The sequence below is a fragment of the Podarcis pityusensis genome (genome assembly GCF_964106645.2).
Source record: "Podarcis pityusensis genome assembly, chromosome: 15".
Lineage (NCBI taxonomy): Eukaryota > Metazoa > Chordata > Lepidosauria > Squamata > Lacertidae > Podarcis > Podarcis pityusensis.
In genome coordinates, this window is record NC_138040.1 from 17788480 (window position 1) to 17816234 (window position 27755).

The following is a 27755-nucleotide window of genomic DNA, read 5'->3' on the forward strand; positions in this document are numbered from 1 at the left end:
TGGAAGTTAAAGTGTTTATTGATGTGATTCCAACTTTTTACATTCCCCACAGACCACACTAAGGAGTTTGCAGGTTAAGTAAATCTGTGCATAGTGGGAAGAGACATGGTAAGGGATGGAGGGGAAAAGAAAGGTCACAGAAAATAGAAAATAAAATAATACACCACAGGTTACCAGAACCTCCAGAATTTTAAAAAAAGCTGTGAGCATTAACACCAACTATACAAGCATTACAAAGACATGGTGGTGAACGGATCAGTGTCCGTGACGCTTCACAAATTCCCTTCCCTTCTCCATCGCTCGGACATTATCCCCTCTACCCTCCCTAACCCCACCCATAATGGAGAGCAAAGTGGCAATAAATCATGGGCTCCCCCAAATGCCTGGGCTATTTGCAACTGTATCAGGTGTCTCCCATTAGGAAGACACCCCAGTGTTGACTCCAGCTTCCTTGGGAAGACACAGCAGCCTCCTAATCTGTAACGGTCATGATTAACCATGAAAGGAGTGGGCCTGGGTACATTAACAAAGAAGGGCTCTCTTACAATAGTGGCTGCTAAGGTAGGCTGGCTTAGGCTGCAGGGAAAGGATTTGAAGTCAAATGTTGCAGGCTTCCAATTCTACAAGGACCAGGTTCAGAAAAGTGGACAAAGTGTGCAATCCCAATCTGCACAAACCAGCTCCCAACATTTCACTAAGGCAGAAGCATTTCCTCTCCTTACCTCTATAGGATCTAGGATTTTTGAAAACCAAGCCACACAGCAGAAGAAGAAGACGTGCACAGGTCACTGGAATCTGAGAATTTATATAAGGTTTCCATTATTGTGAATTTGCTTCCCTGGTTATTTATTTGTCTCCCAAAGACCCTAAACCCCAATATTTCATTTTTTTGGTGACTTTGGTGAAAACTTTATTTTAAAAAAGGAATACTGCTTTTATATATATATATATGAATATATAAAAGCCAGAATGACCAAAGAGCCACAAATGTCTTGTTTATACAATGCGGTTGGTACATGACCTTGAATATACAAGTGGTGTATCAGAAATAAAACAACATTTCTCATTTATACAGAGAGTTTGTTATCAGACAATACGACAGCACTGGGATTTTCTCTCATTAGATTAAGTTTCTTAAAAAAAGAAAAAAAAACTACATCTCAAATATCTGCAATAGATCCATTTTCCCATTTAAGGTTTATATATCATATATTGTTATATTATCATTTCCTCACCCATTTAAAAGAATGGAATTTGCAACTCTACAGTAGTAATTAAGTCTTAAATGATCCAGGAGTTCTGAATGTAATATGAAGTCCTCTTCAAGCAAAAGTTGGTCAACAGCTGATCCAAAATACTGGACCATTTTTGGCCCTTCCTACCCTGATCCTTTGCTGGTCAGGGCTGCGGTGGTTTCAACAACTTTTAAATCTGCATCTGCTCCAAGTATTTGTAAGTTGGATTCTCGTATCCATGGTTTTGCATCTTATTCAGATGCCGCTCCTCTGGCGTGAGCATCGGGTCAACCTTCAAAGAAGAGAACAAACAGTGAGTGAAGAGGAGGCATGAAAGCATCTTGGGCTAAACGCATTTGTGGGGCCTGCTCCCTGGATAGAATTTAAGGGTATTAATCTCTTAAAACTGAGGTCTTCGTTGCAAGAGATTCAACTTCCATCATCTCCCTAAGAAAAGAAGCCTCAACTCCCGTCTGAATGCTCTTTCCCACATGCCTTATTGCACATGATCAAGCCAATAGCTAAAATGACAGTGATTTCCAGTCACTGCTCTGAACCTGATGATTTGTATGTTCTGTGCACGTGTGAACTGAGAGGATAATAGAAGTTCTCTCTCTCTTTTTAAAGCTATACCTTCAGCGAACTGCTTTGAACAGTCATAAGGCCACTGACTGCCAAACGCTCAAATCGGCAGGGAGCAACTGCTGCCACCCCATTCCCCCACCCAGCAGGTTGATCCAGCCCCCCCTCTCTCAGAGGCGATAAATCTCGAGGCCCCTCTCACCTCTACGATCCCATGGCTGATGGTTCCATACTGCCTCTTCCTCAGCATCACCAAGCTGATGACGATGACTGTGGCTATGGCAACAGCGATCACCAGGAGACCAATGAGAGCGCTGCTGCTGAAGCTGAAGTCGTCACGGAGCGCGTTGTCGTTTTCCTGCACGGGAAGGAAGTGATATGGAGGGGCTGAGAGCTGGAAATGAACATGACTAAACTAGCTTGGGAGGCACCTTCCTTTGACCAACTGCCACAGCAAGCATGAGATGTGCCTGGTCATGGTCTCGCCCTGATCCCTCTCACTGTGATCTGGCTGGCGGGGGGCACTTTGCAAAACACCTTCTCAGATATGTGACACACACATGGGACCTCTTCTGCTTATGTGTCTCCTACGTGGCCAATAACAAAACGTTTCTTCCAGCAAACTCTGGGTTCACTGCTCTTTGCAACGCTCATGGCATATTCAGAACTAGAAGAGGTATACACAGTGCTACTTAACACCCAGGTCAGGGCATGAAGTCCCCTAACAGCAAGCCTGGGGTGGTGGCTATATACATACCGGCTCATCCACCAGTCCACCGACTCGCTCAGGATTGAAAATCATTTCCTTCACATCAAGGGTTTCATCAATTACCTGAAAACAGTCATGAAGGAATTTTACACAAGGAGCTAATGACAGAAAGGAGGAATACTGGGAAGGGTGTGCATAAAAAATCACCTTGGGTTTGCAAAAAGGAGCAGCTTCTAAACTAAACAAATAGCAAAACTCTGCTAAGTCATTACACCCATCTCTCTGGCTCAGGTTTCATGTGCTTAGCAAAATCCCAATAGCTTCCAGGGCTAAAAAGGTAGGGCTTTTGCAAAACCAGTAAAAGAAGGCATCAAACACACAAACGCAAGAGAAAGGAATCTGGCCCACTAACTATGGTGGCTATGCACCACATATTCAGTGTAAAGGAGGTGCACATACATACAATTACACATACACAGGGATTCCTCCACACAAGCAGGAATCCTGGCTAATCAGGCCTCCTGTTCCCAAATAGAAGTCGCTACGTGTGTGCATTTGTGTGCATGAAGGGCTCCTTCACACTAAATATGCATGGCTGCCAGGGAAGCCCAGCAAGATGCAGGTACAGCAGCCAGCAAGACGTAGGAAGGTTCAAGTGACTATCTCTATCTATCTATCATATATCTATCTCTTGTTAGGTTATATTTGAAGCTTTCCCTGGTGGTGGAGAATGCTTGTGATGCGACATAGATGTCAGCTGGCTACATTTTAGTAGAATAGGTCTGGTTTGCATTCCATCAACCAGATAAAGTAATTTGCCTCCAAACAAGCTCCTATTTACAGTTTTCAACAAGGATGTAGACAGGAGGTGCAAACACAGAGTACATCTCAGCATCAGCTCTAAACACTACAGACTGCTACACTTGACAGAAGATGCTGCCACTCAAAATAGCTGACAAATCTGTCGGTGGAGCCTGTGCCAGAGCACCAAACGGTTCTGTTCCGCCTCCCACATCCATAAAGCTGTCCAGGGCGAGGATGCTAGTTCTGCTTCCCTCACACTCCTACCCTTCCGTCTCTGACACATGCGGGAAGCCTGCGGGAGCTGCAAGTCAGTAATCTGCGCCTCCCCTGCACCATATGGAATGAGTCTAGTGACTATCAAGCAAGCAGCGGGCGACATGAAAGCAAGCCACATCTCAGGCTCTGTGTTTTCTGCAAAAAAATAAAATAAAAATGCAAAAGGACGTACCACATTCTCGTCCAGCTTGTTCTTGCTGTTGATTACTTTCTCTTCTGCCCCAATCAGTCCATCCAGGTCAGCCATGCCAGATCCTGTGCAGAAGAAACAAAGGAGGAGATCAGATAATGGAAAAGGCCATTTTGTCCTGTCTGTATGGCACCCGGTCTGTATGGCACACTACGATTCCTAGCTTCTCGTATATATACATATTATTAGATCTCCTTATTATGCACTTGTTAGAAGGACACCAAAGTGTTATACTAGCAAGACAAACAATGAGAGGGGGGGAGGGGCTGGCAAATGGGGGAAACATGATGGAAGTTTTTCCAGAAGGTTCAAGCACACACCCATTCTACAGTCAGCTAGTATGATATGGCACAAAGCAATGGGGATCCAGGGGAGATGTCCCTAGAGGCTGCTATAAATGCCCCATGAAACCAGGATGTGAGCCAGCATGCAAGAGATATTCTTGCCACAGCAAAGTCAGCACTGTCCCTTTGGAAAGCCTGCACATCAGCAACTAACTAGAGAACGAGCCTCAAAGTCATTCCAAACAGCTCGCCCACTGAGCAAACGTAATGAGTTCCTGTCCTGTGTCTGGCTCAAGTCCAGAATCAATTTCGAGGGAGGAGCAAATGAAGTTCCAAATATCAGTCAGCCTGTTCCCAATGAAACACTGCATGTGATAATGGAGGAGGATATCAACAAGCCAGCTCTGCATTTCCATTAAGACCTGAGCTTTCATACATTGATCGGGAGGAATAGCAGAAGAGACTGATGCAACAGTCAAACCACTCAAGTCACAAAGAGAATCTGATATCTGAATATTGCAAAATGTCGGCAGGCATTATGGATTTGCAGAAGGATCCAAGATAGCCACTGGATTCCTGAGATGCTCCACATATCCAAATTTTGCTTCATATGGTGCAAAGGAAATACAATATACACCAGTTAAACACTTCATAACTGATTGAACGCCTTGCCCTACCATTTGTTGTGCTCAGGGACGAGTTCATGTATTCTGTTAGCAAGGTTCTTTGAGGGCACGTGAATGATTAATTGTGTTTTGGGGCATCTGTCACAGTGACTTTCTTTTGTTTTCACTGCCTGAAAATGCCAAATAGTGGTGCAGTCACATTTTGCCTAGAGCATGTGGGCAGGTTAGACGTCGTATAGGATGCCGACACCAAAGGAAGTCTAAAAACAGCAAGCAGAAAGAGACAAAGCATTGTGGTGGGGGACTGATCCTGCATCAAGGGTGCCAAGTAAACTGACCCAGCTCCCTTTGTGCCTATGAAATGAAAGCTGATCTATTCCATCTGCTGGTGACACGTTAGCTCATTTTAAAAGGCAAACACCTTCGTGGTTCAAGTACAGTAAGCCTGCAAACTTACATGGTGGTTACATTCTGGGAAGAGCACCTAAAGCCAAAGTCACGTATAGTGAAAACACATTGGGTTCAATGGTGGGTGGGATTGCAAAAGTTGCTTTTCCCCCTTTCCGATTTTTTTTATTTTTAGCTATGCACGTAAAGCTGAATGTGCACGAGTTAAGTGTGTGTAAGTTGCAGGCTCACTGTATTCTGCTCACCAGGCAGGCGTAGGATGACAGGCACAGAGGTATGCTCAAACGTGGAAGCCAATACATGTCAAGAGGAAGACCATGGCAGCTGGCAAAAGGTCATTGTCATGAAAGCCAGCACACATGTGGCACTCGGCGTCAATGCATCTTGCCTGTAACACATCCCTATGACTGAGGTGTGGGCAACCTGATCACTCTTGGCCAAGCCTGGGAAAGGCTACCTGTAAGAGGGGATGCAGAGACCTATGCAGGTACTACAAAGCCAGCCTTCATTGACCGCAGCTCTTTGCCACTGTGAAGGAAACTGTTTTAGAAAAATCCATCTGGGCCAACTGTTGTGACGTACTTCACAAAGTGAATGTAAGCCATGTTAGCTTCCAAACTGATATATAAATATAGTACACAGCTATATTCGTGTCACATAATACATTGTCAATTTGCAGACGTGATCAAGAAGTTTGCAGGTTTATCTGTGGGATTATGAATGGTTGGCTTTAATGTCACACCACTGATTAATATAAAATTATTTTCCAAAAACAGTATTGTTGTTGACATTTCTATCCCCCCTTTCCTCCAAGGAATTCAAAGTGGCATGCATAATTCTCCTCCCCATTTATGGCTGAGCAAGGATTTACACTGTGTGACCTTTTCAAGTGAACAACTTATGTACATGTATTTAAAGAGATGCTAAAGGATTTCAAATTACACTGTGGACATGCACATGCCTTGTTATGTCTCTATTGTCTATATGCATCCATTTTATATTTACATTTGCCATCTATTTCTACTGGGACCTCACCAACACCTTTAGGAGCATTTTCTTGAAACTGAGAATATTAGCTTTTAAGGAAACAGTGCAAATATTAAAACCCATTTATTTAAAGCTGGAGTACATGTGAGGAGATATTTTTTTTTTTCTTTTTCTTTTGCATAAGCACTGAATTGGTTGCAGAAAATTGGTTGCATTTAAACCAAAGTGCTTGATTTGGTCAAAGAATCCAGCTCACCTGTTCCACTAAAAGCAATCCATGACAAAGTGTCTGATTTTACTGCCTCTGCCTAAGTTGCTCAGGAAATGCCATTTCAGATTCCAATCACGCTCCAGGAAGTCCACCTTGCTCACTAAGCCTGGTAGCTTTTTTGGTGTGAAAGTTAATCATTGATATTTTCTAAAGACTTTCAGCCTAACCATTCCAGGTTAGTCAACCTCAGGCCTTTATAGGCCTTTCTCTGGCACTTCCAGTTCTCAGGAGCCAGCACAGCAAAGGCTTCGGGCAGGGAATTCGGCAGCTAAGACAGGTACCATTAGATAGTTCTGCACCATTTAACAGCCTTAAGTGGAATAGTTGTTGGAGGAAAAGCTCTTTATATCTCACATACATCTCTGGGTAAAAAGCAGCGCTAGCTGGCAGGCACTGTGCTAAAAAAACAAAACAAAAAAAACAGGAAAGGAACGCAGAAACAAATGCACCACAGTTCACAGCTGCCTCAACTCAGCTGAGAATGGACTGCAAAATGTTCTGTTTCCTCTTGGTTTGGGTCAGCCATGTTTACCTAGTGAGGTGAAGCTCACTCCAGGGCAGTTATGAAGACAGAACAAATCAATTTCAATGGACAAGAGCTTCAATTGTATTCTGGGTTTGGAGGTGGCGATGGGCTGGATGTGGGCCAATAAATTGAGGCTGGATTCAGGTAAGACAGAGGTGTTATGTTTGCAAGGAAATGGCTTGCTCCGTACATGGTTGCTGCCCACAAGGAGGAGCAGGTGCATAGCCTGCAAGAACTCCTCAATCCATCATTTGTTGCTGGAGGCTTGGGTGGCCTTGTTGGACAGGAGAGTCTATTTTTAGCTCCAGCTGATACACCAGCTCCAGCTCTTTCTGCACAGGAATGACTTGGTCACTGGATTCCATGCTCTGGTGACCTCCAGATTAGACTATTACAATGCATTTTATGTGGGACTGCCCTTGAAGTTGGTCTGCAGCAGAACATTGGTGCTAGCTAAGGCAGCTCTCGGAATTAGCATAACCCTTTTCCTGAAGCAGCTACACCGGTTGCTTATTCATGTTGAAACTTGATTCAAGAAGCATGAGACTTGCTAAGATTTTTCTAGTAGCTTCAGAGTCAGTAATTATAAAACAAAGCCTGATGCACTGTGGAAAAGAGTAAAGAGTGTCAGTCCTTAATACCACTATGAGGTGCTGAAATGCAAAACAGCCCACATTGAGAAGAGGACAACTTCTAAGCAGTTGTTGCACCCTTTGTTCAAAAAGAAGCTTTTGCTACAAAGCAGGACTTGGAACATAAGCCAGTAAAAATAAACACGCCAGAAGAGAAACTGAGGAAAGGATCCTGCACATGGGTCTCCAACCACAATGAAGGAAGGCTTATGGAATTTGCAGCTGTGTGCATTTTGGCAAATATGCCTTGTCCATTGGAAACACTGTGGGTCAACACGCCTTGCAAGGGATTTCATACAGAATAGCAGTGTTCTGTCTTTCTGTACATTCAAAATGTAAGGTAACATATTTTAACCTGTAGAATTCCAAAAGATCTGCCCAACTCAAGCTTTGTCATTGTCATTCCATATAATGTTTATGATGCAGAACAGAAGGGAAAGGGCTATTAAAATAAAACTGATATTTCACCCAAGTAGCTCTAAAAACAAACTGATTAGCAATCACAGCACTATGCTACTACCAATGCTAGAGAACACCAAACTCTCATATCTAAAGCCAGTATTACAATGTTACCAACACTGTATGTATACCATTTACCATGATTGGAACAATAGTCAACTAATCAGAGGCAGCCAAACTGACTTGTTCTGCACAGGGGGTGACTACTTTAATCTCTGAAGCTTTATATCAGCAGAAGGGAGGGAGGTGGAAGTTGATGTTATGAAACTAAAAGCAAAAGCTATCAGAACACACTGGAAAGGCAGGGGGCATGACAGAAGGCGTTTTGAGGGATCAGCTTAGAACCAACCTTTTTTCACTGGATGGTACAAATCCGGCTGAGAATCTATAGCAGGCGGGAAAACACAAGAACAAAAACAAAAAAATAGCAGAGAAAGGAGATTAAGAGGAGAGAAAAGAAAAAGGCTTGTGTACGATTTCTAACTCAGATCCTGGGCAACATTTAGATTAGCGATTAATAGCAAGTTCTAGCTTCTTTTGTTTTATTCCAACTTTTGAACACCAGAAAGCAAGCAACAGGTGCAATGAAACTGAGCTTGGGCTAAGGGCCCTATGAAAGAAAATGGGAATTAATTCACAGCCAAGCTTAAAAATAAAGTAAGCATCAGGGAAAGATAGCAAAGCTAGATCATTATTGAATTGTCATGTGCTCAAATTAAAATCAGAATACTAAACTTAAAAAGGAATATAGAATTGGAGGCGCCTCAACATGACAACGTCTGACACAATTAGAAACCAGTTGCCTACTTGCTCTTTTGTCAGGAGCTACTTTTAAAGCAGCTCTGGCAAGAAAAATATCCAGAATAAAAGTGAGGACAAGTATGTTAACCTGGGTAGCTGATCTATGGCGTCAGCTCAGGGCAGATACAGCAGCACTTTCACAATTCTACATACCTTCATTTTCCAGTGAGGCTGGGAAAGTTTTCACCTGGAATGGACGGAAGGGCTTGCCATCAAAAAGGGGAGATTCTTCACTCTCTTCGGAGCTCACATGGACGTCCACTGGAGATTCGGAGATGGAAGATGTAAACTGGTCCATGTCAGCCCGCTGCTCTTGAAGGAGCTCATCTGTAAGCAGTAGTGCTCAGTTAGTTAGAAAGTGTTGTCCTATGAAGATGTTTCCAAGAAACTCAACACAACCTCTTGGATTCGAGTCAGGATTATTTTTATTCGTCTATGGAGGAAATAATTTGCTAGATACTCGGGTTGGAACTTTTCACAAGTATATACTTGGTTTGTACTGCTATTTTGTTGTTGTTGCTGATCTCAGGTGCCAAAATGCTTTGGTGCTTTTGGCGAACTAGCTTAGGGATCGTAAAAAGAGGTCAAAGGTACTAACCAATCTCACTTTGGATTTCTTCTGCCACATAAGGTACCTTGTAGAGCAGGGATAGACTTTGATTCATTCTCTCTTCAATCACATGGAGATGCGTCATCACCTACCAAGAGAGAGGGCAGAGTTCACAAAGAGTATCAATTCTATTTTTACTTAAACAAGTAAGTCTGCTCTAGAGATAAAGAGTTTTAGAACCCTCACATTTGCTGCCACTGGCTACTAGCCATGATGGCTATATTCCACCTCCACTGTCAGAGGCAGCTTCTGGGATTCACAAGCGGGGAGAGTGCTCTTGCACTCAAATCCTGCATTTGGGCTCTCCAGAAGTATCTGGTTTACTGCATTCTGCATGGTAGATGTTTTAGTTTACTGTATTCTGCTGGACTAGGTAGGCCTTTGTCCTGATCCAGGAGGGCTGTTCTTAATCTTTACATAGAAAGATACAATCTAAGCTAGTGTTCATCACCACATACTGTGACTGAGGAACCCATAAGATAACTATGCGCTGTGCAAAGCAATGCTATCACCTGTAGGTCACCTTAACTGGGCAACCCAGGCATTGGGTTTCACCCTAATATAGGATGTAAGAAAACTTTTGTTGTTGCTGCTAAAGCAATGGTGAGGAAAAGGAAAAGGGGAACAATAGCAGGTTCTCCACAGTGAGAAAAGACCCAGTTTCCCTGTAATTTAAGCCATAAACCTGAGAACCTCAGAAGTTTGTCCAGTTGGGTGCCTGGCATAGGAAGACTCCTTCCAGACCCAGCAATAATTTCTATTATGTAGCAGAAGAAAAATCTGCATGAATCTATGTATAGCTCTATATAGATCTGAAGGGTCATGCTTATGCTTCCAGTACAACTAGCATAAAATAATACTCCCCCATAGTACATTACCCTAAGCAACAGCTTTCTCAGGAGAGGTTACGTAGCTTAACAGCACTTTGTTCAAAGCAGAGGCAGTAACATTCTCTTACAATGCTGGCCTTTGTTCAGGGAGGCTTGCCTGGACAAAATGGCCGGGTGTGGTTTCATATCTGCAACCCAGGTTCCTGTTTCTGTACACAGGCACAACCTTTCCCACTGGCTTCTTGAATTTATGGCTACCATGTATTTGACCTGCAGAGGGTGCTGCACATTAATGGATTCTACGAAGCTGATATGGAATGCATTAATATGGATAACCAAGCTGGAACACTAATGAACTGCTTCTTATGGTCTGAAGTGTATCTGACTTTTAAAGAGAAGAAGGAAAGCAATTTAATTTTCCACGTGGCAGTCTGTCAATCTCCTGGATCGATCGAGGAGCTTGATGTGAATCCAAAATGTAAGGAATCGAAAGGGATCACCCATGTCCCTTGCATGTCAATTAGTCAACGACACAACCTGCCCATTGTGGCCTAAGCCTCCAGTTCACAAGCAGGGACACTGCTCAATCAAGAGAGCTGACTGTGTGAAGACAGGACTCCATCCCCTGGGAAGACAAGTTTGCATGACACACTACTTGGATACGAGTAGGATGGGCCAAAACTAAAGAATAGGGAAACATTTGTCAGTCAAATGACTAAAGGGAAAACATTCAGAAAACTCCCCAGCACTGGAGAGTACAAATGTGAATACACTTAGATCTGCAGCATGGATTTCAGCATTACCAAACTAAGCAATCTAAGCAAATGGGAAAGCATTTTCCACTGCTGCTGGGTGAAATTGGGTTCATGCTCCAGTCCTGCTTCTCAAGCAGACAATGTAAGTTACTGAATTCAACGCAAAATAACCACTTATCACCTTTGGCAGTTCTTTTCTTTGAAAGAACATCACTTGGCAGAGCTCAGAAGCAGCGCTGTCTAGCAGGAAGGCACCCATCTTACAGAAAACTGGCTTCCAGCTCTGCTAGTGACCTTGTTTGACCTTGGCAAGGCCTTCTAATGCCTTCCCTTTTTTCCTTCTCACCCTCTCAGTCACAAAGACGACAATCCTGGCTATGAAACAAAATTTAAAACAGGAACGCAAAATTGCTCAGAGAGGTAGCTTGGTGGAAAATGCATGAGAGAGTTGTTACAATTTCCTTTCCCCATATTGAAAAGAATGAGGAAAATTTGCTCCTCAAAAACGAAGCCTTGGGTAAGTGATCAAATGCTTCTATGCTTTGCCTCAAGACTCAAGCTATACTTCTGCTAAGAAGGGGAGAAGGTTTTGGCAAGTAGTAAAAGCAAAAGATGCATGAGAAATCCAAGAAAGTGGTTACAGTCAACAAGCCAGCAGGACAAGCGCAGAGTCAGTATGGGCACAACAAAATAAATGGTGCATCAGGGATGGGTGCTGTCAGTTCAAGAAGTGGCCATGTTTCATATATGTTCCAGCTGGCACCCAAAAGTAACCCCCGCCCCCAGCTGTGTAACTCTGGTTAATGTAAATAGGCACTATTTTTGTTTAACAGGCACATCCCATGTTAATACCAAAAATGCACAGAAGGACTATGGTTCATTGTGATGTCCAAACCAGCTCAAAGTCTGCACATTTAGGCAGAAGAGATAAACTGCAACAGCCAGCTAGGAGTGGGTCTTAAAACGTGGGACAAAATGTTTCCCAGAGATTATTCTGTACCTGCGATTTCATCTGCGCTGCCTTTTCTGGATCAACAGCCAAAACGTGCTGGTAATGGCGGATCGTGTGCAGGCGGTCTTTGTTCTCTGCCCGGACGTAACGCTTCAGGGCTTGCAGGATACGGTGAGGCTGTAGGAAGTTAAACCAAACTGGTGAGCCAATAGAGAATGGAAGACTGTCCAGTGATTTCAACTGTGCCCCTTAAGGTCCAAAAATATTGTGATATAGCAAGCACAAGGCACATGAGCTGCTGCAGCAGCACAGGCAAGAAGCTGGAGCTAGGCCAGGCAAAACATATCTGGACAGGATTCAGATTTACAGGAAAATTCAGCAGCCATTATACTAATGCTATACACCCAGAATGCCTACCTTACAGCTGCTCAATCAATTATTGCCTCTTTTCCCACCCACCCACCCTTTTCTTCCACTAGCTGTCAATGTTTGCACTTCTTCCAGACACTCCTGGCCTTCCCTTTAATGCATGTACTTGAAACATCCCAAGGGGAACGTACCCGCGGAGAATCGGTCTGCAGAGCAACTAGGTAATTTTCCAGGGCAATGCGACGGCGGTCATCCAGCATGGCTTCCACACGAGCGAGATGAGTCTCCACCAGCTGCTGCTTCTCACTGGCTGCTTCCTTCTCTAGAGATTTAGCCATTGCCTGGAATCGCTGCAGAAGGAAAATGGTGCAGTTAACAGGTGGCAAAGAGATTATTTACTGCTATTCTGATTAGCTACTTTCAGATGCATTTAGTCAGACAGCACCTGAAAGACGCCTGGGAGACAGATCTATATCATGGTAGGTGTATTCTGCAGGTGGAGTAGCAGTCTTTGCAACTTAGTCCAAAACTGGTTTGGAACAGAAAATGCAAAAAACCTTGCAGTCAGTGGATAATCTAACACTGCAGTCACTCTCAGGATACAGAGTTGAATAACTATTTTAGTACTGGTGACCATTTGCCTATTCAGTAACAGCAAACAGGTTGAGGGCTTGCCAAAAGCCTGCCAATGGCTCAATTCAAATGTAGTCCAAAGCCAAACCATGGCTTAGTGCGAATGTACAGCCTCTCAGAGAGGAGGTGGTGGTCACAACATTGGAGAAGAGGAAAAGCCACTTTCTCCTCTCCAGGAACCCATGCATTTCTGCTAAGGCGCTGTTTTCAAGACCCTGTCTCTACCAGCTAGTAAGGAGAAGAAAGATGGGGTAGGCCAGAAAATGCATCCGAGTATCACTACTTGGCAGCCCTGCTGACCTTGAGGTCCATATTTTGTTAAACTTACAGCAACATAAATTAATATTTCCAATTTGTTTGTTTGCCTTATAACTGAATTGTTTAGTTGCTTATTTGTCCTGTTTATATGATTTTGTAATTTTTGTATATTCTTCCTCTCTGTTTATTTTTATTAATGTGTTCTCTGCTCTGGGATTGAAAACATTCAATGAAGAGTGGGCCATAAATACTGTAAATAAATAATGTCTGAACTAAGGGTCCAGCACCTTAACTACTTCCTAAGGTTCCAAACCTCAACCTTACAATCCTCCAGGATGAAGTGATTGAGCAGTTTAATTTTAGAAGAATAGGAGGCTGGTGGTTTTTTGCTACTAGCTTGTATGAAACTTTGCATTTTTTGCTACTAGCTTGTATGAAACTTTGCATTTTTATAAGGCTAAATTAGAAAAAATGGCATTTTGTGATTTTCTGCCATGAAGAGAAAACAAATTTCCTTATGCCACTGCAAACCAATTTAAAGGCAATAAAGGCAAACACAATTTTAAAAAGATAATAGAAGAAAATCAATTTGGAATTGTTCATTTGCAAACCACTCTGTTTTCTACATGTTTCTCGGCTGGTATGAACCAACTTCTAGGACACAACTAATGAAAAGCCACAGCAGATTTTATTCTCAAAACTATTTTACCAGGAAGGTGGTTTCCTCATCCTCATGGGTTTTCACCAGTTTTGAACAAATAAGATCTGTGGGTTCTTCAAATGGGCCACATCTGAGCACTCTCAGCTGAAGCAAACATGGCTGGTTTTCTACTGTTCTATTTTCACAAGCCACCAACATGCTCAGTGGTTGATTTCATCTTCTCCTACCAGCCAGAAGAGCAGTGGGTACTAAGGCGCACTGAATCCAAGAATGGAAAAATAACCCCATGAATGAGAAACAAGACATCCCTAGGTCAACAGCTGGATGGCAAAAACAGTTTAAGTTAGTGGTCTTATTCTGACTGTTGGGAAACTGTAAAAGCCACCCATCCATTCATGCTCTGGGAAAGAACAACCCACTTCACTCTGATAGTTTACCTGCATGAGAGTTTGCCTCTCGGCCTTTGGGAGATTCTTAGCCTGGCGCTCTGCTTCTTCCCATTCCTTCTTCACCTAAACAGGTCAGAAAGAGACACAAATCTGGTCCGTGAGGACAAGTGTGACTGATCCACATGTAACACACTAAGTTCATTTAGGTTATTTAATACACCACTCAATACAATTTCCACAGCTGCTTCCAATATAAACATATTTTTTAAAAACAAAACAAAAACAAAAATACCAAAAACTATTTGTTAAAGGTTTAACAGAAAGCTGCAGAGAAAAATTCCTGTTGTGGAAAGACAATTCTAATTTAGGCTCTCAAGGGAGCAATTTGGCTTGGAGGGTTTATTGCTTTTACTATCCAAAAAGATAACTTAAAAAAAAAAAATACTTGGCCCAACTAAAAAGCAAAAGCCTGAAGTCGATGGCTTGGAGACAGCTGGCTAGCCACAATGAGGTTGCAGAGTAGGGCAGCCATGCTAGAGTTTAAGAGGAGGCTCACCCGATCCATGCGGTTGTGATGTCGAACCTCTAGCTGTTCTTTTGCTTTCTGGAAACGGGCATGCTCATTGTCGTCGGCTGGTGTTTCAAAGTAGACATCCACATCATCAGTAGGCACAGGAGTAGGAGGAACTGGGGAGATGACAGAAGACAGGACCCGTTGTGTCAATGGCCCTGGATCAGTCAGCTGCTGCTGTACCTAAGGGTGCCAGGGCAGGGGAACATGCTGCCAGTGGTTCCCCTCTCAGAAACAGGCTTTAACAATCCCTTCCAGAACTCCTTTCTCGCTTCTATCAATTGCCAATTTTCTACAGCACCTCACACGGTATTACGGGAAGACAAGTAACATACTGGGATATCTCTAAAACCACCCCATTCTCCAACAGTGGGCAAGTATTATGCAGGATCAGTAACCAAACCGTTGCTTAGAATGCTGCTTTTAATCTCGCAAGAGGTTTATGCAAGGCTGCATACATTTGTTGCTCAGTGAAACTACCCACAGATCGTTAGTGCAGAAATGTCCAGATTTTTCAGATATTCAGTCCCCAAGGAGAGATTTACACACTTCAAACTTCATTTACCCCCAATAGCTTTATCAGGTGATATGGCATCTCTCTCTCTCTCTCTCTCTCACACACACACACACACACACAGAGAGAGAGAGAGAGAGAGAGAGAGAGAGAGAGAGAGCTATGAAGCACAAAGAGGCACAGTAAAAACATTGCCTTTGCAGCAAATTGGACAGCTTTCCAAAGTGGAAAGGATGAGACTAGACCATATTTGTGCCATTAGGACTTTCCTAACAGTTGTTCATGCTACAGTATTATCTTTAAGTGACAGGTTATTGTTTATGCCTTTTCCAGCTTATCGCTGGGACATGGTCTGCATCCTGACCCATTTTGAAGCAAAGAGCAATTAGTGTTAGGAATCATCAAACCATCTAGGACCAGGATATCTGAAGGACTGCTGTCTCTCATATAAACCTGCTTCTGTGCAGAGATCAATAGTCCTGCTCCTGGTACCCATGCTATCTGAACCAATACTGTCACCGGGGACAGGACATTTTCCTGTTGTCGCAACCAATGCTTGCATTCCAGAGTTTGAATTCCGATATCCCCACCCCACCCCAAGATGATGACAACGAATTATATCTACTTGGGCTTCTATCTTCTTCCTCCCGAAGCATTTTAAGCTATTCTCAAAATATTGTTCTTGTTCAATTATTTGATTAGCTGCCTTGCATACATTTGGTAAAAAGACGGGGTACTAATGTTTTAAGGAAATAAAAATATACTTTAAGTAAATGAGAGCCATCGCTCAATATCTATGCAAGATTGAGTTCATCACAAATTCTGATCACCTGGATCAATCCATTTTGAAGTCAATAAATCTCATATCAAATTGAACTGCTTTCAGGCAGAAAGATTTTGTTCACAGAACTGCACATTTCATCCAATACCTTGTATAAAGCCCTGAGCGGGAGTCGCAACACAGCACTTGAACCCACAACATTTTTAGTTCAACATGGTAAGCATTAAGTGAAACAGTGGCAAGACAGCACACATTGCACATGTAAAAAGGCATTCTCTCTCTCTCTGCAGATGGAAGCCAAGACTGGATATGTCGCATACTGTTTAGTGTTTCTGAATCAGGCTTTGATATGGAGGCTCCAATTTCCACCCCCAAATCCTTCTCGGATGGGATGAACTTTTGTCCAAAAAGCTCCTGACATCCGCATCTTTTATTCCACCACTTCAATCAGATCAACCTAATCAAAAGCATTTGCATGGAACCCATTTTGTAAACAGGATTACTGCTGTATAGACAGACTGCCAAGCCCTAGAAAGCACAAAAAAGCCTTTCAAAAGGCCTCTGCAACAGCCAAAAAGGAAAGTGCTGGAATTTAACAATAACTTAATTTTGGGGGGGGGGGGATATTTTATTGTGAGAGCAGGCAAAAGCCTCAAGCTATCAAATAGAGTAATCAAGCTGTAGCTCATATTTCTAATGGTGCAGAAAATGAAGCAGTTATCTTCCATTCAAAAAAAGGGTGGGGGGAGAGGGAGAGTACCAGTGTGTATCTCATACCAGTAGCTACATATGGAGGAAGTGTTTGAAAGGATGCAGGATTCCATGGGAAGGGAGTAAGAAAGGAGGTCAGCTGAGGTGAACAAGGGCAGCAGTTTTAAGAAACAAAAATGTTCAATTCCAACTGAAAAAAAGTAGAAAGGGATCAATTGAGCCTTCATTGACCTTGCAAAGGTGAGATGCGTTTAGAGAAGCAGACCAGTGTGTGAAGGGGAAGCCAGTCTTCCCAAGCTGCAGAAACATAAGCTGGACCTAAAACCTAAAGCAGCACAGACAATAAAGACTACTGCAGGACAGACAGCGTTTCAGCAGACACCAGGATTCATAGAACAAGGCTACACACAGCTCTTTCCTTGACCTGGTCAAGGATGAGAAGACAGACAGGACAACAGCTTGCTGCAAGAGGGCAGGTGGGAGGCAGGACTTACTCATCTTTTTACACACAGCCATACAATAGTCCTCTGACTCAAAATTGTTCCTGTTTCCTCCGCAGCCTCCATATATAAAGCGAATGCACTTTTTCTTGTACATGTCGAAGTACCAACGAGGCATCACAGACCGGCAGGGACCTGTCATCGCCTCCTGGGAGCAGACAGCTGTGTGGGAGATGGTTAAAGCATCAGCTGGTGACAAGCACAGCTTAGCTAAGCTATTACAACAGCAGCGATGGCTCTAGGTTAGTCTTAGCTGAAGAACTGACATTTGCCTGGGGTGCTACAGATCCATTATCCACAAGCTTCCAGTTTTCCCATCACTGAAAAGAAAAATCTGTTTACCAGGGCCAAAAGTAGGCCCAATGATGATAATGCTATCCCGCTCAACTTCATCTGTGCCACTTCCACAAAGGGGAAGTAGGAAGAAAAAAATATTTTGCAGCACAGAAACATCTAGGCCACATTGCACCATGCAAACAACTGTCCCAAAGCTTCCATTCAGTTCAAGCAAAAGACGTTCTGTGGTTAGCAACCAGGTTAGGCAGGTTATGTGGCAAAATGTTTTATTCTTCCTGCTTCCCAGAAAGGACAATATCGGTGGACGAGGGATTTCCTTTGCTGCCTCAGTTCCTTCAGCTCAGCCCTTCCCTTTCTCAACCACAGCTAATGCTTTGTGTCTGCCACCTTTCAGCACCTTTCTTTGGAAACTAGGTAAATTGTGCAAGTTGGAAAACTGACTGTCTGAAGAATCCACAAATACTGCTTTGAGCATATGAAATGGTCATCTACTGTGGAAAGTAAACCCATAACCTCATTCAGGGGTGTGTGTGGGTGTGTGGGTGTGTGGGTGTGTCCTAAATGGCCAGGCCACACTGGTTAAAAGCCTAGAACATTGTAAGAAAAAGACCTTCAATATGGTAGCAGATTTGGTAGCCTCAACCACTCCCACCACCAGGGGATCAAGGGACCTCAGAAGAGTGAAATCATTCATGTCTTATTGGGTTAGAAGTTCCTAAAAGCTGAGGCTCTGCCCTAGTTCTCACTTATGGCGATAAACCTGGAACGAACACGGTAAATTTAGGAGGGGAATGTGAATTCTTTCAAGCATTGAAATACATCCACATAATATGGATGGCATTCTGTACTCCAACATATTTGAATGGAAGCTTAGAAACAATTTGACTATTAATGCTACACACGTGGAAGAAAGTTACTTTTGAATTTAAAGCCTACTTGCTGATAAATGTTATAAATTTAAGAAAATTTGCTCTTCTACATAGCAAAAGTGTATTTGTCATAAAGTGTATTTTGTCATCTGAGGAACAATTACAGAAGGCAGAAGCAAGGAGGCTAAAGCATTTCATCATTCCTCAAGAGCATTTCCTACTGCATGGCTTCCTCTTGGCTATATATTTGCACCATGTTGAGAAGTCCAAAATTTGGAACTGACATATATCAGTCACAAAAACTGGTGCACCTTAATCCCATTTGCTTCACATTAGAGAGGCTTTAGGAGACACTGACTAACTAACAGCTGTTTGAGTCAGAAAAATTACGTGTGTGCATGTGTGTTTGTTTTCCCCAAACCCTGCCCCCCCCCCCCAACCACCAAAAAAAGTCTGACTACTCAATTGTAGTTTTCAGGTTGTTGTTCTTTGAGGAAGAGTGCTTACTTGGTGCAATTTGAAATCTTGAAGGTATCATACTGAAGGGGGAAAGCGTAACCAGCTAGGAAAGCATGCAGATCCCAGGTGGCCCTTCCACACATACTAAGCTTTACTTCCAGCAAGTGAAATCACAGTATTCTGGAAGCTTACCAAAGAGTTTGTACCTGCAAGGTTACGGGAGTTGCTGGCATCTGTTTGACAATCTGAATTTATCTACATTTTATGCCGATACCGTTAACTGGCCTGCTGTAAATGTCACTATAAGAGCATGTAGCCAAAAGCAGAACTGCTTATACTAAGCTTGCCCCACTTTGGGATAGATGGGCTGACTGATGGATAAACTGTAGCATACATAGAAATGTATAAATGACAAACCATTTGATCATTTTTGATAGTATTCTTCCTAGTTTTTCTATGAAGGAGAAAAATCTGAATAACTTTTCACCCAAGTAACCCATATTTTAAAAACAACAATGTTTTGATTTGCAATGTTTTCCAAAATTAGATAGCAGAAAGCTATTTCAAATAGTCCCAAGAGTGAGTGCCAGAGGTAAGAGTTGCCAGTGATACACTTGGCAAGTAGGCACTGTATGTCCCACAATTTGGGGGAAGGAAGAGAATAGTCTCTAATGAATGGCATACAAGCTCTTCTCCACTGACCTATTTGGCAATTAAAACATCCAAATAGGAAAAAGGCTACTAGACTAGAAGTGGAACATTCAACATATGGATTGGCAAGATCAATTTGACAGCTACTGGAATAAAGAAGAGCTGAGTGAAGCTGTAATGTGGCTGTTTACCTTTCACATCACTCATTATTTCCTTCTCAGCAAGCGATTTCTCATTGCTTGGTTCTGTCGGAGGCTCTTCATTGTAATCTTTATAGCCATCATAATAGTAATCCCGATCTACCACCACTTCTTCCTCATCTTCTTCCTGTTCCTCCTCTTCGTCATCCATTGTTGCTATTGCCGCTGTGAACTCTTCTGTATTTGCCTCGGTGGGGAACTCACTAAAAAAGATACATACAATTAGAATGCAAACCAACTGCTGTTTGCAGGCATGAATGTGCACAGCGATTTGGCTTTGGGTCTCCTCACCTCAACTTTAAAAGACTTGGAAGAAAAGAATGGATGCACAACCAACTTCAATTCTGGAAACTACCCTATTGCATCTACACAAGCTATTGTAGAAGTGGCTCCAAGATGGGCTCTTAAGTTTTATTATATGGATCTATTTCCAAAGACTCACAGCACCTCAGTAGTCCATGACCTTCAACCTGCCCACCCACACTTACGAGACCCAGGAGGAGGCAGGGGGAGAAGCAAAGAGAGAGGAGCACAGAATTTCAAAACATTGAGCTCAACAAAAATAAAACCCATTTCTTGAACCAGGCAAGACACCCCATGCAGCAATGCTAATGATCTATGGATCGTAAGAAGCTAGCAGGATCCCAGCCCATGTTTATGCTCTTAAGGTGGCCCTAACGTCTCCCAATGATCCTTACAAAGCTTTTCTCTGCCCAACCAATGGGAAGAAAACATTGCAATAAAATGTGAAACGAGTTTGTAACGATTACCTTTTGTAACTGTCATAGTCTTCGTCCTCCTCCTCCTCCTCTTCCTCCTCCTCCTCTTCTTCCTCTTCCTTGGAAAGAGCTTCATCAACAATTTTGGCCTGAGGGCAGCACACATACTCTGTGCCATGGAACTGGTCTACTCCGCAAGGAAGCAGCATGCCATAGCTGTGCAGGATCATGCCCTCAGTCAAACAGGCCTGGAGTAAGTATTAAAAGCAATGGGTCAGAACAGAATCTCTTGACTGTTTTAATGCGTGAACCTCTTACATCACCCACACACTTAAAGGATGACATACAGATTTGTATAGCATTCCATCTTAGCCTAGGTTGCAAAGGGTCACTAGAATCATCTGCCATAAAATTGCTGATTGTTTAGAAGTGGTACTCAGGATAGGGCAGTGAATGTCAACAGACGACGAAGGTCCATGCCTGGAAGCTGAAACTGCACATAACATCTAAGAAGTAAGATACCAACTTGTTGCTGACTCAGTTAGACCTTCCAGCAGGGGTTGGGGCTTTATAACTTCAATAGCCTTGGTGCAAAGTTACATATCAATGCAATGCACAATTTAGCTTGAAACCAAAGTTGTGCAATTCAAAGTAATTTTATGAAGAGCACATACTACTTCTGCACTTTAAACCAAGGAAGTGAAAGGGTGAATATTCCTTATCATTCTAGGAATCACACTTTAGAAGCATGTTAAGATGATGCTCAAATAAAAATCTGAAAATAGATCTGCCTTCCAAAAACTTGGACCAAAAACTCCAGTGTTCCAAAATAAGAACCCTGAAGCCCCAATTAGGCTACTATGTCCTAGTAGCAAGGGAGTCAAATGTCAACAGAACTCCACAGTTATAACAAACAAAGCCTGCATGGAACTGGCACAAACTGGAGTTCTCAAACTGCTAACTTAGTGAAATCATGACTCTGTGGAAAACAGGTTGTTGTTTTTGCTTAGTAAATCAGGCTGAACAATGATTTACACCCAGGATCTCAATTGCTTCATTTTGGTGGCTCAGTATTAGTCAAAAACTTTGTAACTTGAAGATATTCTTCAAATTCGTTGCAAGCTGACCTCCCCTCTATTGCTCCTTGAAAGAAGAAAGGCATTTCTAATTCTGTATTTCAAGCTTTCTCTCAAATACCACTTTATGGGATCTTATGGGAGAAGGCCAGGGCATTCCTTCTCTTGCAGCCAAGTTACCTCTTTTGATATAGTGTGCCAGTACTGGTGGCTTTTACACACATCCATCCGCTCCCTGTGGAAGAACCGGCACTTTTCTGGAACCAAGAGGACATCACTGACAAACTCCCCCACTGTGAAGAAGGAAAGAGCACAAGTCAACTGCAAAATCATATCTCACACACAAGTCCCAAGCTTTACTTTCTAGTTAGAGACATTTACTTGCATCTGATGAAGTAGACCATCAACCTTAAAAACTTATGCTACATTAAATTTGTTAGCTTATAAGGTACCACAGGATGCCTTGTTGATGCTACTAAAGTTTCATGTCTCAAAAAAAGATGCAGCTGGATCCATAGGAATGATAAAATATCTCTATATTTAGAAGGCCTCTCAACTGCAAGAATTTTCATTTTTATCTAGGAGCTCAGGATATTAAATTAATTCAAACAGGGAGAAGACATGGCAAAGGCTTTTAAAACATGCATTTGGAGATAATTGGAAACTTGAGATTGACATCAAAATCCAATATGTCTCCTCAGAAGTAAGTCACACAAATAGGACTTACCTGTGAGTAAGCCCAGTATGAACAGGTCTGCACCTTAAGCAACTTTTTCTTTGAACACCCAATACTTTAAGAAAGTTAACCAGAAAGGAACAACCAGTACTCTGTTCTCCAATAAAGGCTACAGCCATTGGCCATGTTCACATGCCACACTAAGCCACAGTCCATCTTAAACAATGAACATTCTTCTGCTCCCATCCCCATCTCACAAGTGCTGCATGGGCAGTACAACCAAGCCATATTATGGCTCGTCATGTTGTACAAACACACATTGTTTTAAGCAGAAATAAGCCACAGTTTGTTCTTGATTGTGTCACATTCACAACTAAGGCAGGGGTCAGCAACCTTTTGGGGCATGCAGGTATATGTACAAACTGGAGAAACTGTTGCCAGGACCACACACACACTGCATGCATACACAATGACTCTTCCCCCCTCCCCACTCAGTAATTAATTTGAAAATGATATTTTTGCTTTTATTCCCAAGCCTAGGTTGGGGACAGGGGGACAGGGACCTTCCTGGAGTGTGCAGCTGGTGAGGAAAGAGTTAACTTTCCTTTGCCAGCTTGCATACTCCAGCAAGCTTTTACTACCCCCAATAATTAGGCTTGAAAAAGTCTTGCTGGAGCCATTATGACTTAGCCTGACATGTGAACCACTTCACTGTCCAGTATCCAAGATGGACATGGCTATTATTATTACTAATGCTATTTTTTAACACTTGTTTAGTGCTAACAGCATGCCAAGTCCTACATGGAACATTATGTCCACTGGACACTACAAGACTACGCAAATAGTATTATGCCAACTTTACACATGCAGGGAGATTCTGAGTTGAGGCCCATTCAAGTGTGCTGCTCAACCTCATGTATTTGGGAGTCCCAATGTTGCATGGGGCCTATATCATATGTGTCCCACTAATCTTCTAAGCTGGGTTTTAGATTAATCAAGAGAAAGGGAAGAGTGACAAAAGTTAGGAGAAGCTGAGACTAAATAAAGAAGCAGCAGAACAGATGGGGCAATAAGCAGTTGAATAAATGTTTGAATAAAAAGCAAATATAGCAGTCAGTTTATTTATATATGACATTTTTCACAAATTCACTGGGTTGCATCCAACAAAGTTCTATTTAGAGCAGGCCAATTAAAAATAAAAGGTCTAAGCCAGTCAAATTTATTGATTTCAGCGGGCCTACTCTGAGTAGGTCTAACATTGGACACATCTCAATGTTTTCTGTGGGTCACAGAAAACAGACAATTAAAACACAGTAGCATAAACACCATAATAAAAAGCATAATAGGTTGTAATTTAGCATTGACAAATGAATTAACAGTTTATTCAAATCATATAAAAAGTTCAAATAAGCATAAAGCATACTAATATGTCAATTAAGAGCATCTAATACTAATAATATCAACAGCATTATAACCATATCAAGCAATCTGTTGAGGAGTTCATTTAACAGCTCAAATCAAGTAACAAGATGAAAAGATACAGCAGTCTCCAACCAAGGCAGCTGAAGCATTATTTATTTATAAAGTTTTTATTTGTTGTTGTCGTTTAGTCGTGTCCGACTCTTTGTGACCCCATGGACCAGAGCACGCCAAGCACTCCTGTCTTCCACTGCCTCCCGCAGTTTGGTCAGACTCATGTTTGTAGCTTCGAGAACACTGTCCAACCATCTCGTCCTCTGTCGTCCCCTTCTCCTTGTGCCCTCAATCTTTCCCAGCATCAGGGTCTTTTCCAGGGAGTCTTCTCTTCTCATGAGGTGGCCAAAGTATTGGAGCCTCAGCTTCACGATCTGTCCTTCCAGTGAGCACTCAGGGCTAACTTCCTTAAGAATGGATGCGTTTGATCTTCTTGCAGTCCATGGGACTCTCAAGAGTCTCCTCCAGCACCATAATTCAAAAGCATCAATTCTTCGGCGATCAGCCTTCTTTATGGTCCAGCTCTCACTTCCATACATCACTACTGGGAAAACCATGGCTTTAACTATACGGACCTTTGTTGGCAAGGTGATGTGTCTGCTTTTTAAGATGCTGTCAAGGTTTGCCATCGCCTTTCTCCCAAGGAGCAGGCGTCTTTTAATTTCATGACTGCTGTCACCATCTGCAGTGATCATGGAGCCCAAGAAAGTAAAATCTCTCACTGCCTCCATTTCTTCCCCTTCTATTTGCCAGGAGGTGATGGGCCCAGTGGCCATGATCTTCGTTTTTTTGATGTTGAGCTTCAGACCATATTTTGCGCTCTCCTCTTTCACCCTCATTAAAAGGTTCTTTAATTCCTCCTCACTTTCTGCCATCAAGGTTTTTATGCCATCAAAGTTTTTATACCACTTAATAAAAATCTAAGCAGTTCAAATAAAAAATACAGGTTTCAATAAAGTGTAATAAAAGCTAGATAAATTAGATAGATGCAAAATACAACTGTGTATCACAAATAAAACTGAGTAGGGTACAGTGGTGCCTCGCAAGACGAAATTAATTCGTTCCGCGAGTTTTGTCGTCTTGCGAAGCACGGTGTCGGGAAAGTTTTGGAAAAGCTTCAAAAATCACCAAAGTCTTTAAAAACCTCAAAAAAGGCTACCACACCGCGTTCTATGAGTTGCTCCTCAAAGTCAAGTCGCAACTGTATTAACGGTGTTAAGAAAAAGGAAACAAACTTGCAAGACGTTTCCGTCTTGCGAAGCAAGCCCATAGCGAAAATCGTCTTGCGAAGCAGCTCAAAAAACAAAAAAACCTTTTGTCTAGCGAGTTTTTTGTCTTGCGAGGCATTCATCTTGCGAGGTACCACTGTATAAAACAAAAGCAAAATGAAAAACCAGCTTGGTCCAGGAGAGGCAATCCTGCTTAGGTATCCTGGTCCCAATTTGCTTTAAGGAAAACATTTGGCTCAGTAGCTAATAGGAAGCCAGTTGTTGAATTACAGGTGTTTGCTGGGCTACAGCTCCCATCATCCCTGGTCAGGGGTCATGCTGGCTGAGTCCAGCAACATCTGGAGGGCCACCAGGTGAGCCACACCTGCTATACATAAACAGCGATGTGGTGGCAGCTATTCCAGCAGCGGGAGAACTGGGAAGCAGAGCTCACTCCTCTCCTTCAAACTCTCACCTGGGGGCAGGCATTCCATCAGACCGCCTCAGTGGGAAAGACAGGAAACAGAAGACTCAGTCCATCAGCTTTTCTGGAGGCCAAGCTCCACCAGGTGCCTCCTGCCCCTGAACTTTGCCAACTGGTCCATATAGGAACAAATAGTTAGAAACTGGTGCCTGGGTTTGGGTTTTCCCTTGTATGTTGTGGGTTTTTGTTTTGGTTTGTTTTTTTAAGTGTAAGCCTATGAGTAGGTATTGTCTTGTTTTGATGGTACGTAAGATGTTCTTAGAGCCTTTTTGGCTGAAGAGTAGGACATAAAAATGTTCTAAAGAAATAAAAAGTAAAATAATTAAAAATCCTGCTTTCGTTTGAGGTAAGACTCCCACCCACACTGGGATTCCAGCTATACAGCAAGGTGAACCACAAGGCTTTTTAGGCATGCTACCAGGGGTGTACCTAAGGGATGGCAAGGTTGGCCCCCACCAAGGGCCCAGGTTCAGGGGAGCACAAAAATTGCACCTCTCCACTCTGGCTCTTCTAGGAGCCTTGGCAGAGCTCCTTGCCAAGAGCATGAGGGGCACCAATACAGCTCCTTGCCAAGGGTGCAAAGGAGCCTAGGTACGCCTCTGAATGCTACCGTCCAGTGACAGAATGAGATCCGCCTCTCACTGTGATCGCCAGCCAAGAAACGGTGTCCTCACTACAACCTCTCCTCCCTCCCATGCCCATCTCTAGGCAGCAAAGCTCTGTGAGAGGCAAGATGGGAAAGGCCTCTGCCTGGGGTGATGCCCTCATTGCTAGTTCAGTTCTCATTAAAGCATACAGTGCTCAAGGTAGCACAACACACCTCATGCCCCAAAAGCAGACCTGAGGCCAACAAAATGAGCCCCCTGTGTTCCCCCACAAGCTTCTGTAGCTGCAGTTTCATCTCACAGAACCTCACTTCAGGTGGGGCAAACGAAGTGGAATCAGGAGTCCCCTGATAACAAATACTATCTCCATCACCACCCCTGTATCAGAAGTGGTATGATATGGGCCAGAGAAGATATGCCACATGTAGACGTGTGGCAGAAAGCACAGCAGTGAGGGGTGGGACTAAGGAGCAAGGGTGTGGGGATCAATGGGTATTTCCTGCCATAAGCAGAAGCAATTCTGAAACCAACAGTATTAGGCAAGTGTTCCTATATTATTCCACAGCACCAGAATGACGCAGCCTGCTTGGATGAGCTAGTGTGGTGATAGAAGGGAATTCACCCTTGGCTTCCTTGAAATGGAGAAGTGCAACAACAGAGCCCAGAGAAGGAAGCACGTCACCACCAAGTAGCCAAAAGGCAAGCACGGCCTAGGAAATATTTATTTATTATTGCATTTATAGCCCAACTTTTTTTCCTAAGGAGCTCAAGGTAGGGTACATGGCATCTTCATCTAATCACCACAACAACCCTGTGAAGTACGCTAGGCTGAGAAGCAGTGACTGGTCCAAGGTCACCAAGCTTCATGGTCAAGTGGGGATTCAAACCCTGGTCTCTCTCTCTCTCTAGCCCAGCAGACTAACCACAACATCACACTGGCTCTGTAGCAGCTGCTTGTGGCTCTCAGCCTCCTGGTCTTGAATCATTACACAGAAGTTCACAGTGCAACACGCAACACTGATTTCTTATTTATAATGTTCTCCTGAAGAAGAAAAAACCTGCAAGGAGGAGTCCTTTTTGAAGGAAAGGTGGGATATAAATGCAATAAAAAGAAACTTATAGATTCCAGTGCAGTGTTTCTCAAGTTTGGATCTCCAGCTGTTGTTGGATTACAACTTCCATCATCCCTGACAACTGGTCCTGCTAGGTAAGGATCATGGGAGTTGTAGTACAAGAGCTGGGGATCCAAGCTTGAGAAAGACTGCACTAGCATTTCTCACCTGCTTCAATGTACAGTAAAGGCATCCATGCCAAAAAGCCCAACAATATTTGCCACTACAGTTTCATTTAACTTGCTGCCAACTCTAAACTGTTCCAAAGTCTGCTTTGACTTTGACTTGGTATCAGAGCCAAGAACAAGGGCTTGCACATCTACTCAGTGAGGACAATGAACCTGGAAAGAAATATGTCTCCAGTATATCATCTTATGGAAGCCAGAATGCAATGTGAATGAAGTTAATTTTGGAAAGGGCACACGTGAATTCCAACTCAGCTGTGCAACTAAAGAGGTTTCTCATTCCTGTTAAAATTATCTCCTATATTGAAGGATCAGTAGTTTTAAAGGAAGCTGCGGTATGCATGTCTATCCTTCAAGAACACTGCTAATAGAGCTAACACTTCACATTTAAGCCAGGCAGATGAGGCATTTCTAGTC

The 27755-nt window shown here is 42.9% G+C and overlaps 1 protein-coding gene across 6 annotated transcripts in view; it reads right to left on the reverse strand.

The window, feature by feature from the left end:
• The window catches only part of APLP2 (amyloid beta precursor like protein 2), a 55615-nt gene continuing 27860 nt past the window's right edge, over positions 1 to 27755 (reverse strand). Inside the window, exons 4-18 of one of the 6 annotated variants that reach the window (XM_080983461.1) lie at positions 21776 to 21888; positions 20571 to 20767; positions 19792 to 20003; positions 17319 to 17486; positions 14804 to 14934; positions 14296 to 14370; positions 12498 to 12656; positions 11986 to 12114; positions 9389 to 9488; positions 8944 to 9117; positions 8339 to 8374; positions 3779 to 3861; positions 2575 to 2649; positions 2020 to 2175; positions 1 to 1527 (exon numbers count right to left, since the gene is read on the reverse strand). In XM_080983461.1, coding sequence (XP_080839587.1) covers positions 1426 to 1527; positions 2020 to 2175; positions 2575 to 2649; positions 3779 to 3861; positions 8339 to 8374; positions 8944 to 9117; positions 9389 to 9488; positions 11986 to 12114; positions 12498 to 12656; positions 14296 to 14370; positions 14804 to 14934; positions 17319 to 17486; positions 19792 to 20003; positions 20571 to 20767; positions 21776 to 21888 — 1910 coding nt within the window. In that variant the 3' untranslated portion in view covers positions 1 to 1425. The remainder of the gene's footprint in view (positions 1528 to 2019; positions 2176 to 2574; positions 2650 to 3778; positions 3862 to 8338; positions 8375 to 8943; positions 9118 to 9388; positions 9489 to 11985; positions 12115 to 12497; positions 12657 to 14295; positions 14371 to 14803; positions 14935 to 17318; positions 17487 to 19791; positions 20004 to 20570; positions 20768 to 21775; positions 21889 to 27755) is intronic. The other 5 variants (XM_080983465.1, XM_080983462.1, XM_080983463.1 and 2 more) reach the window with 5 other exon arrangements.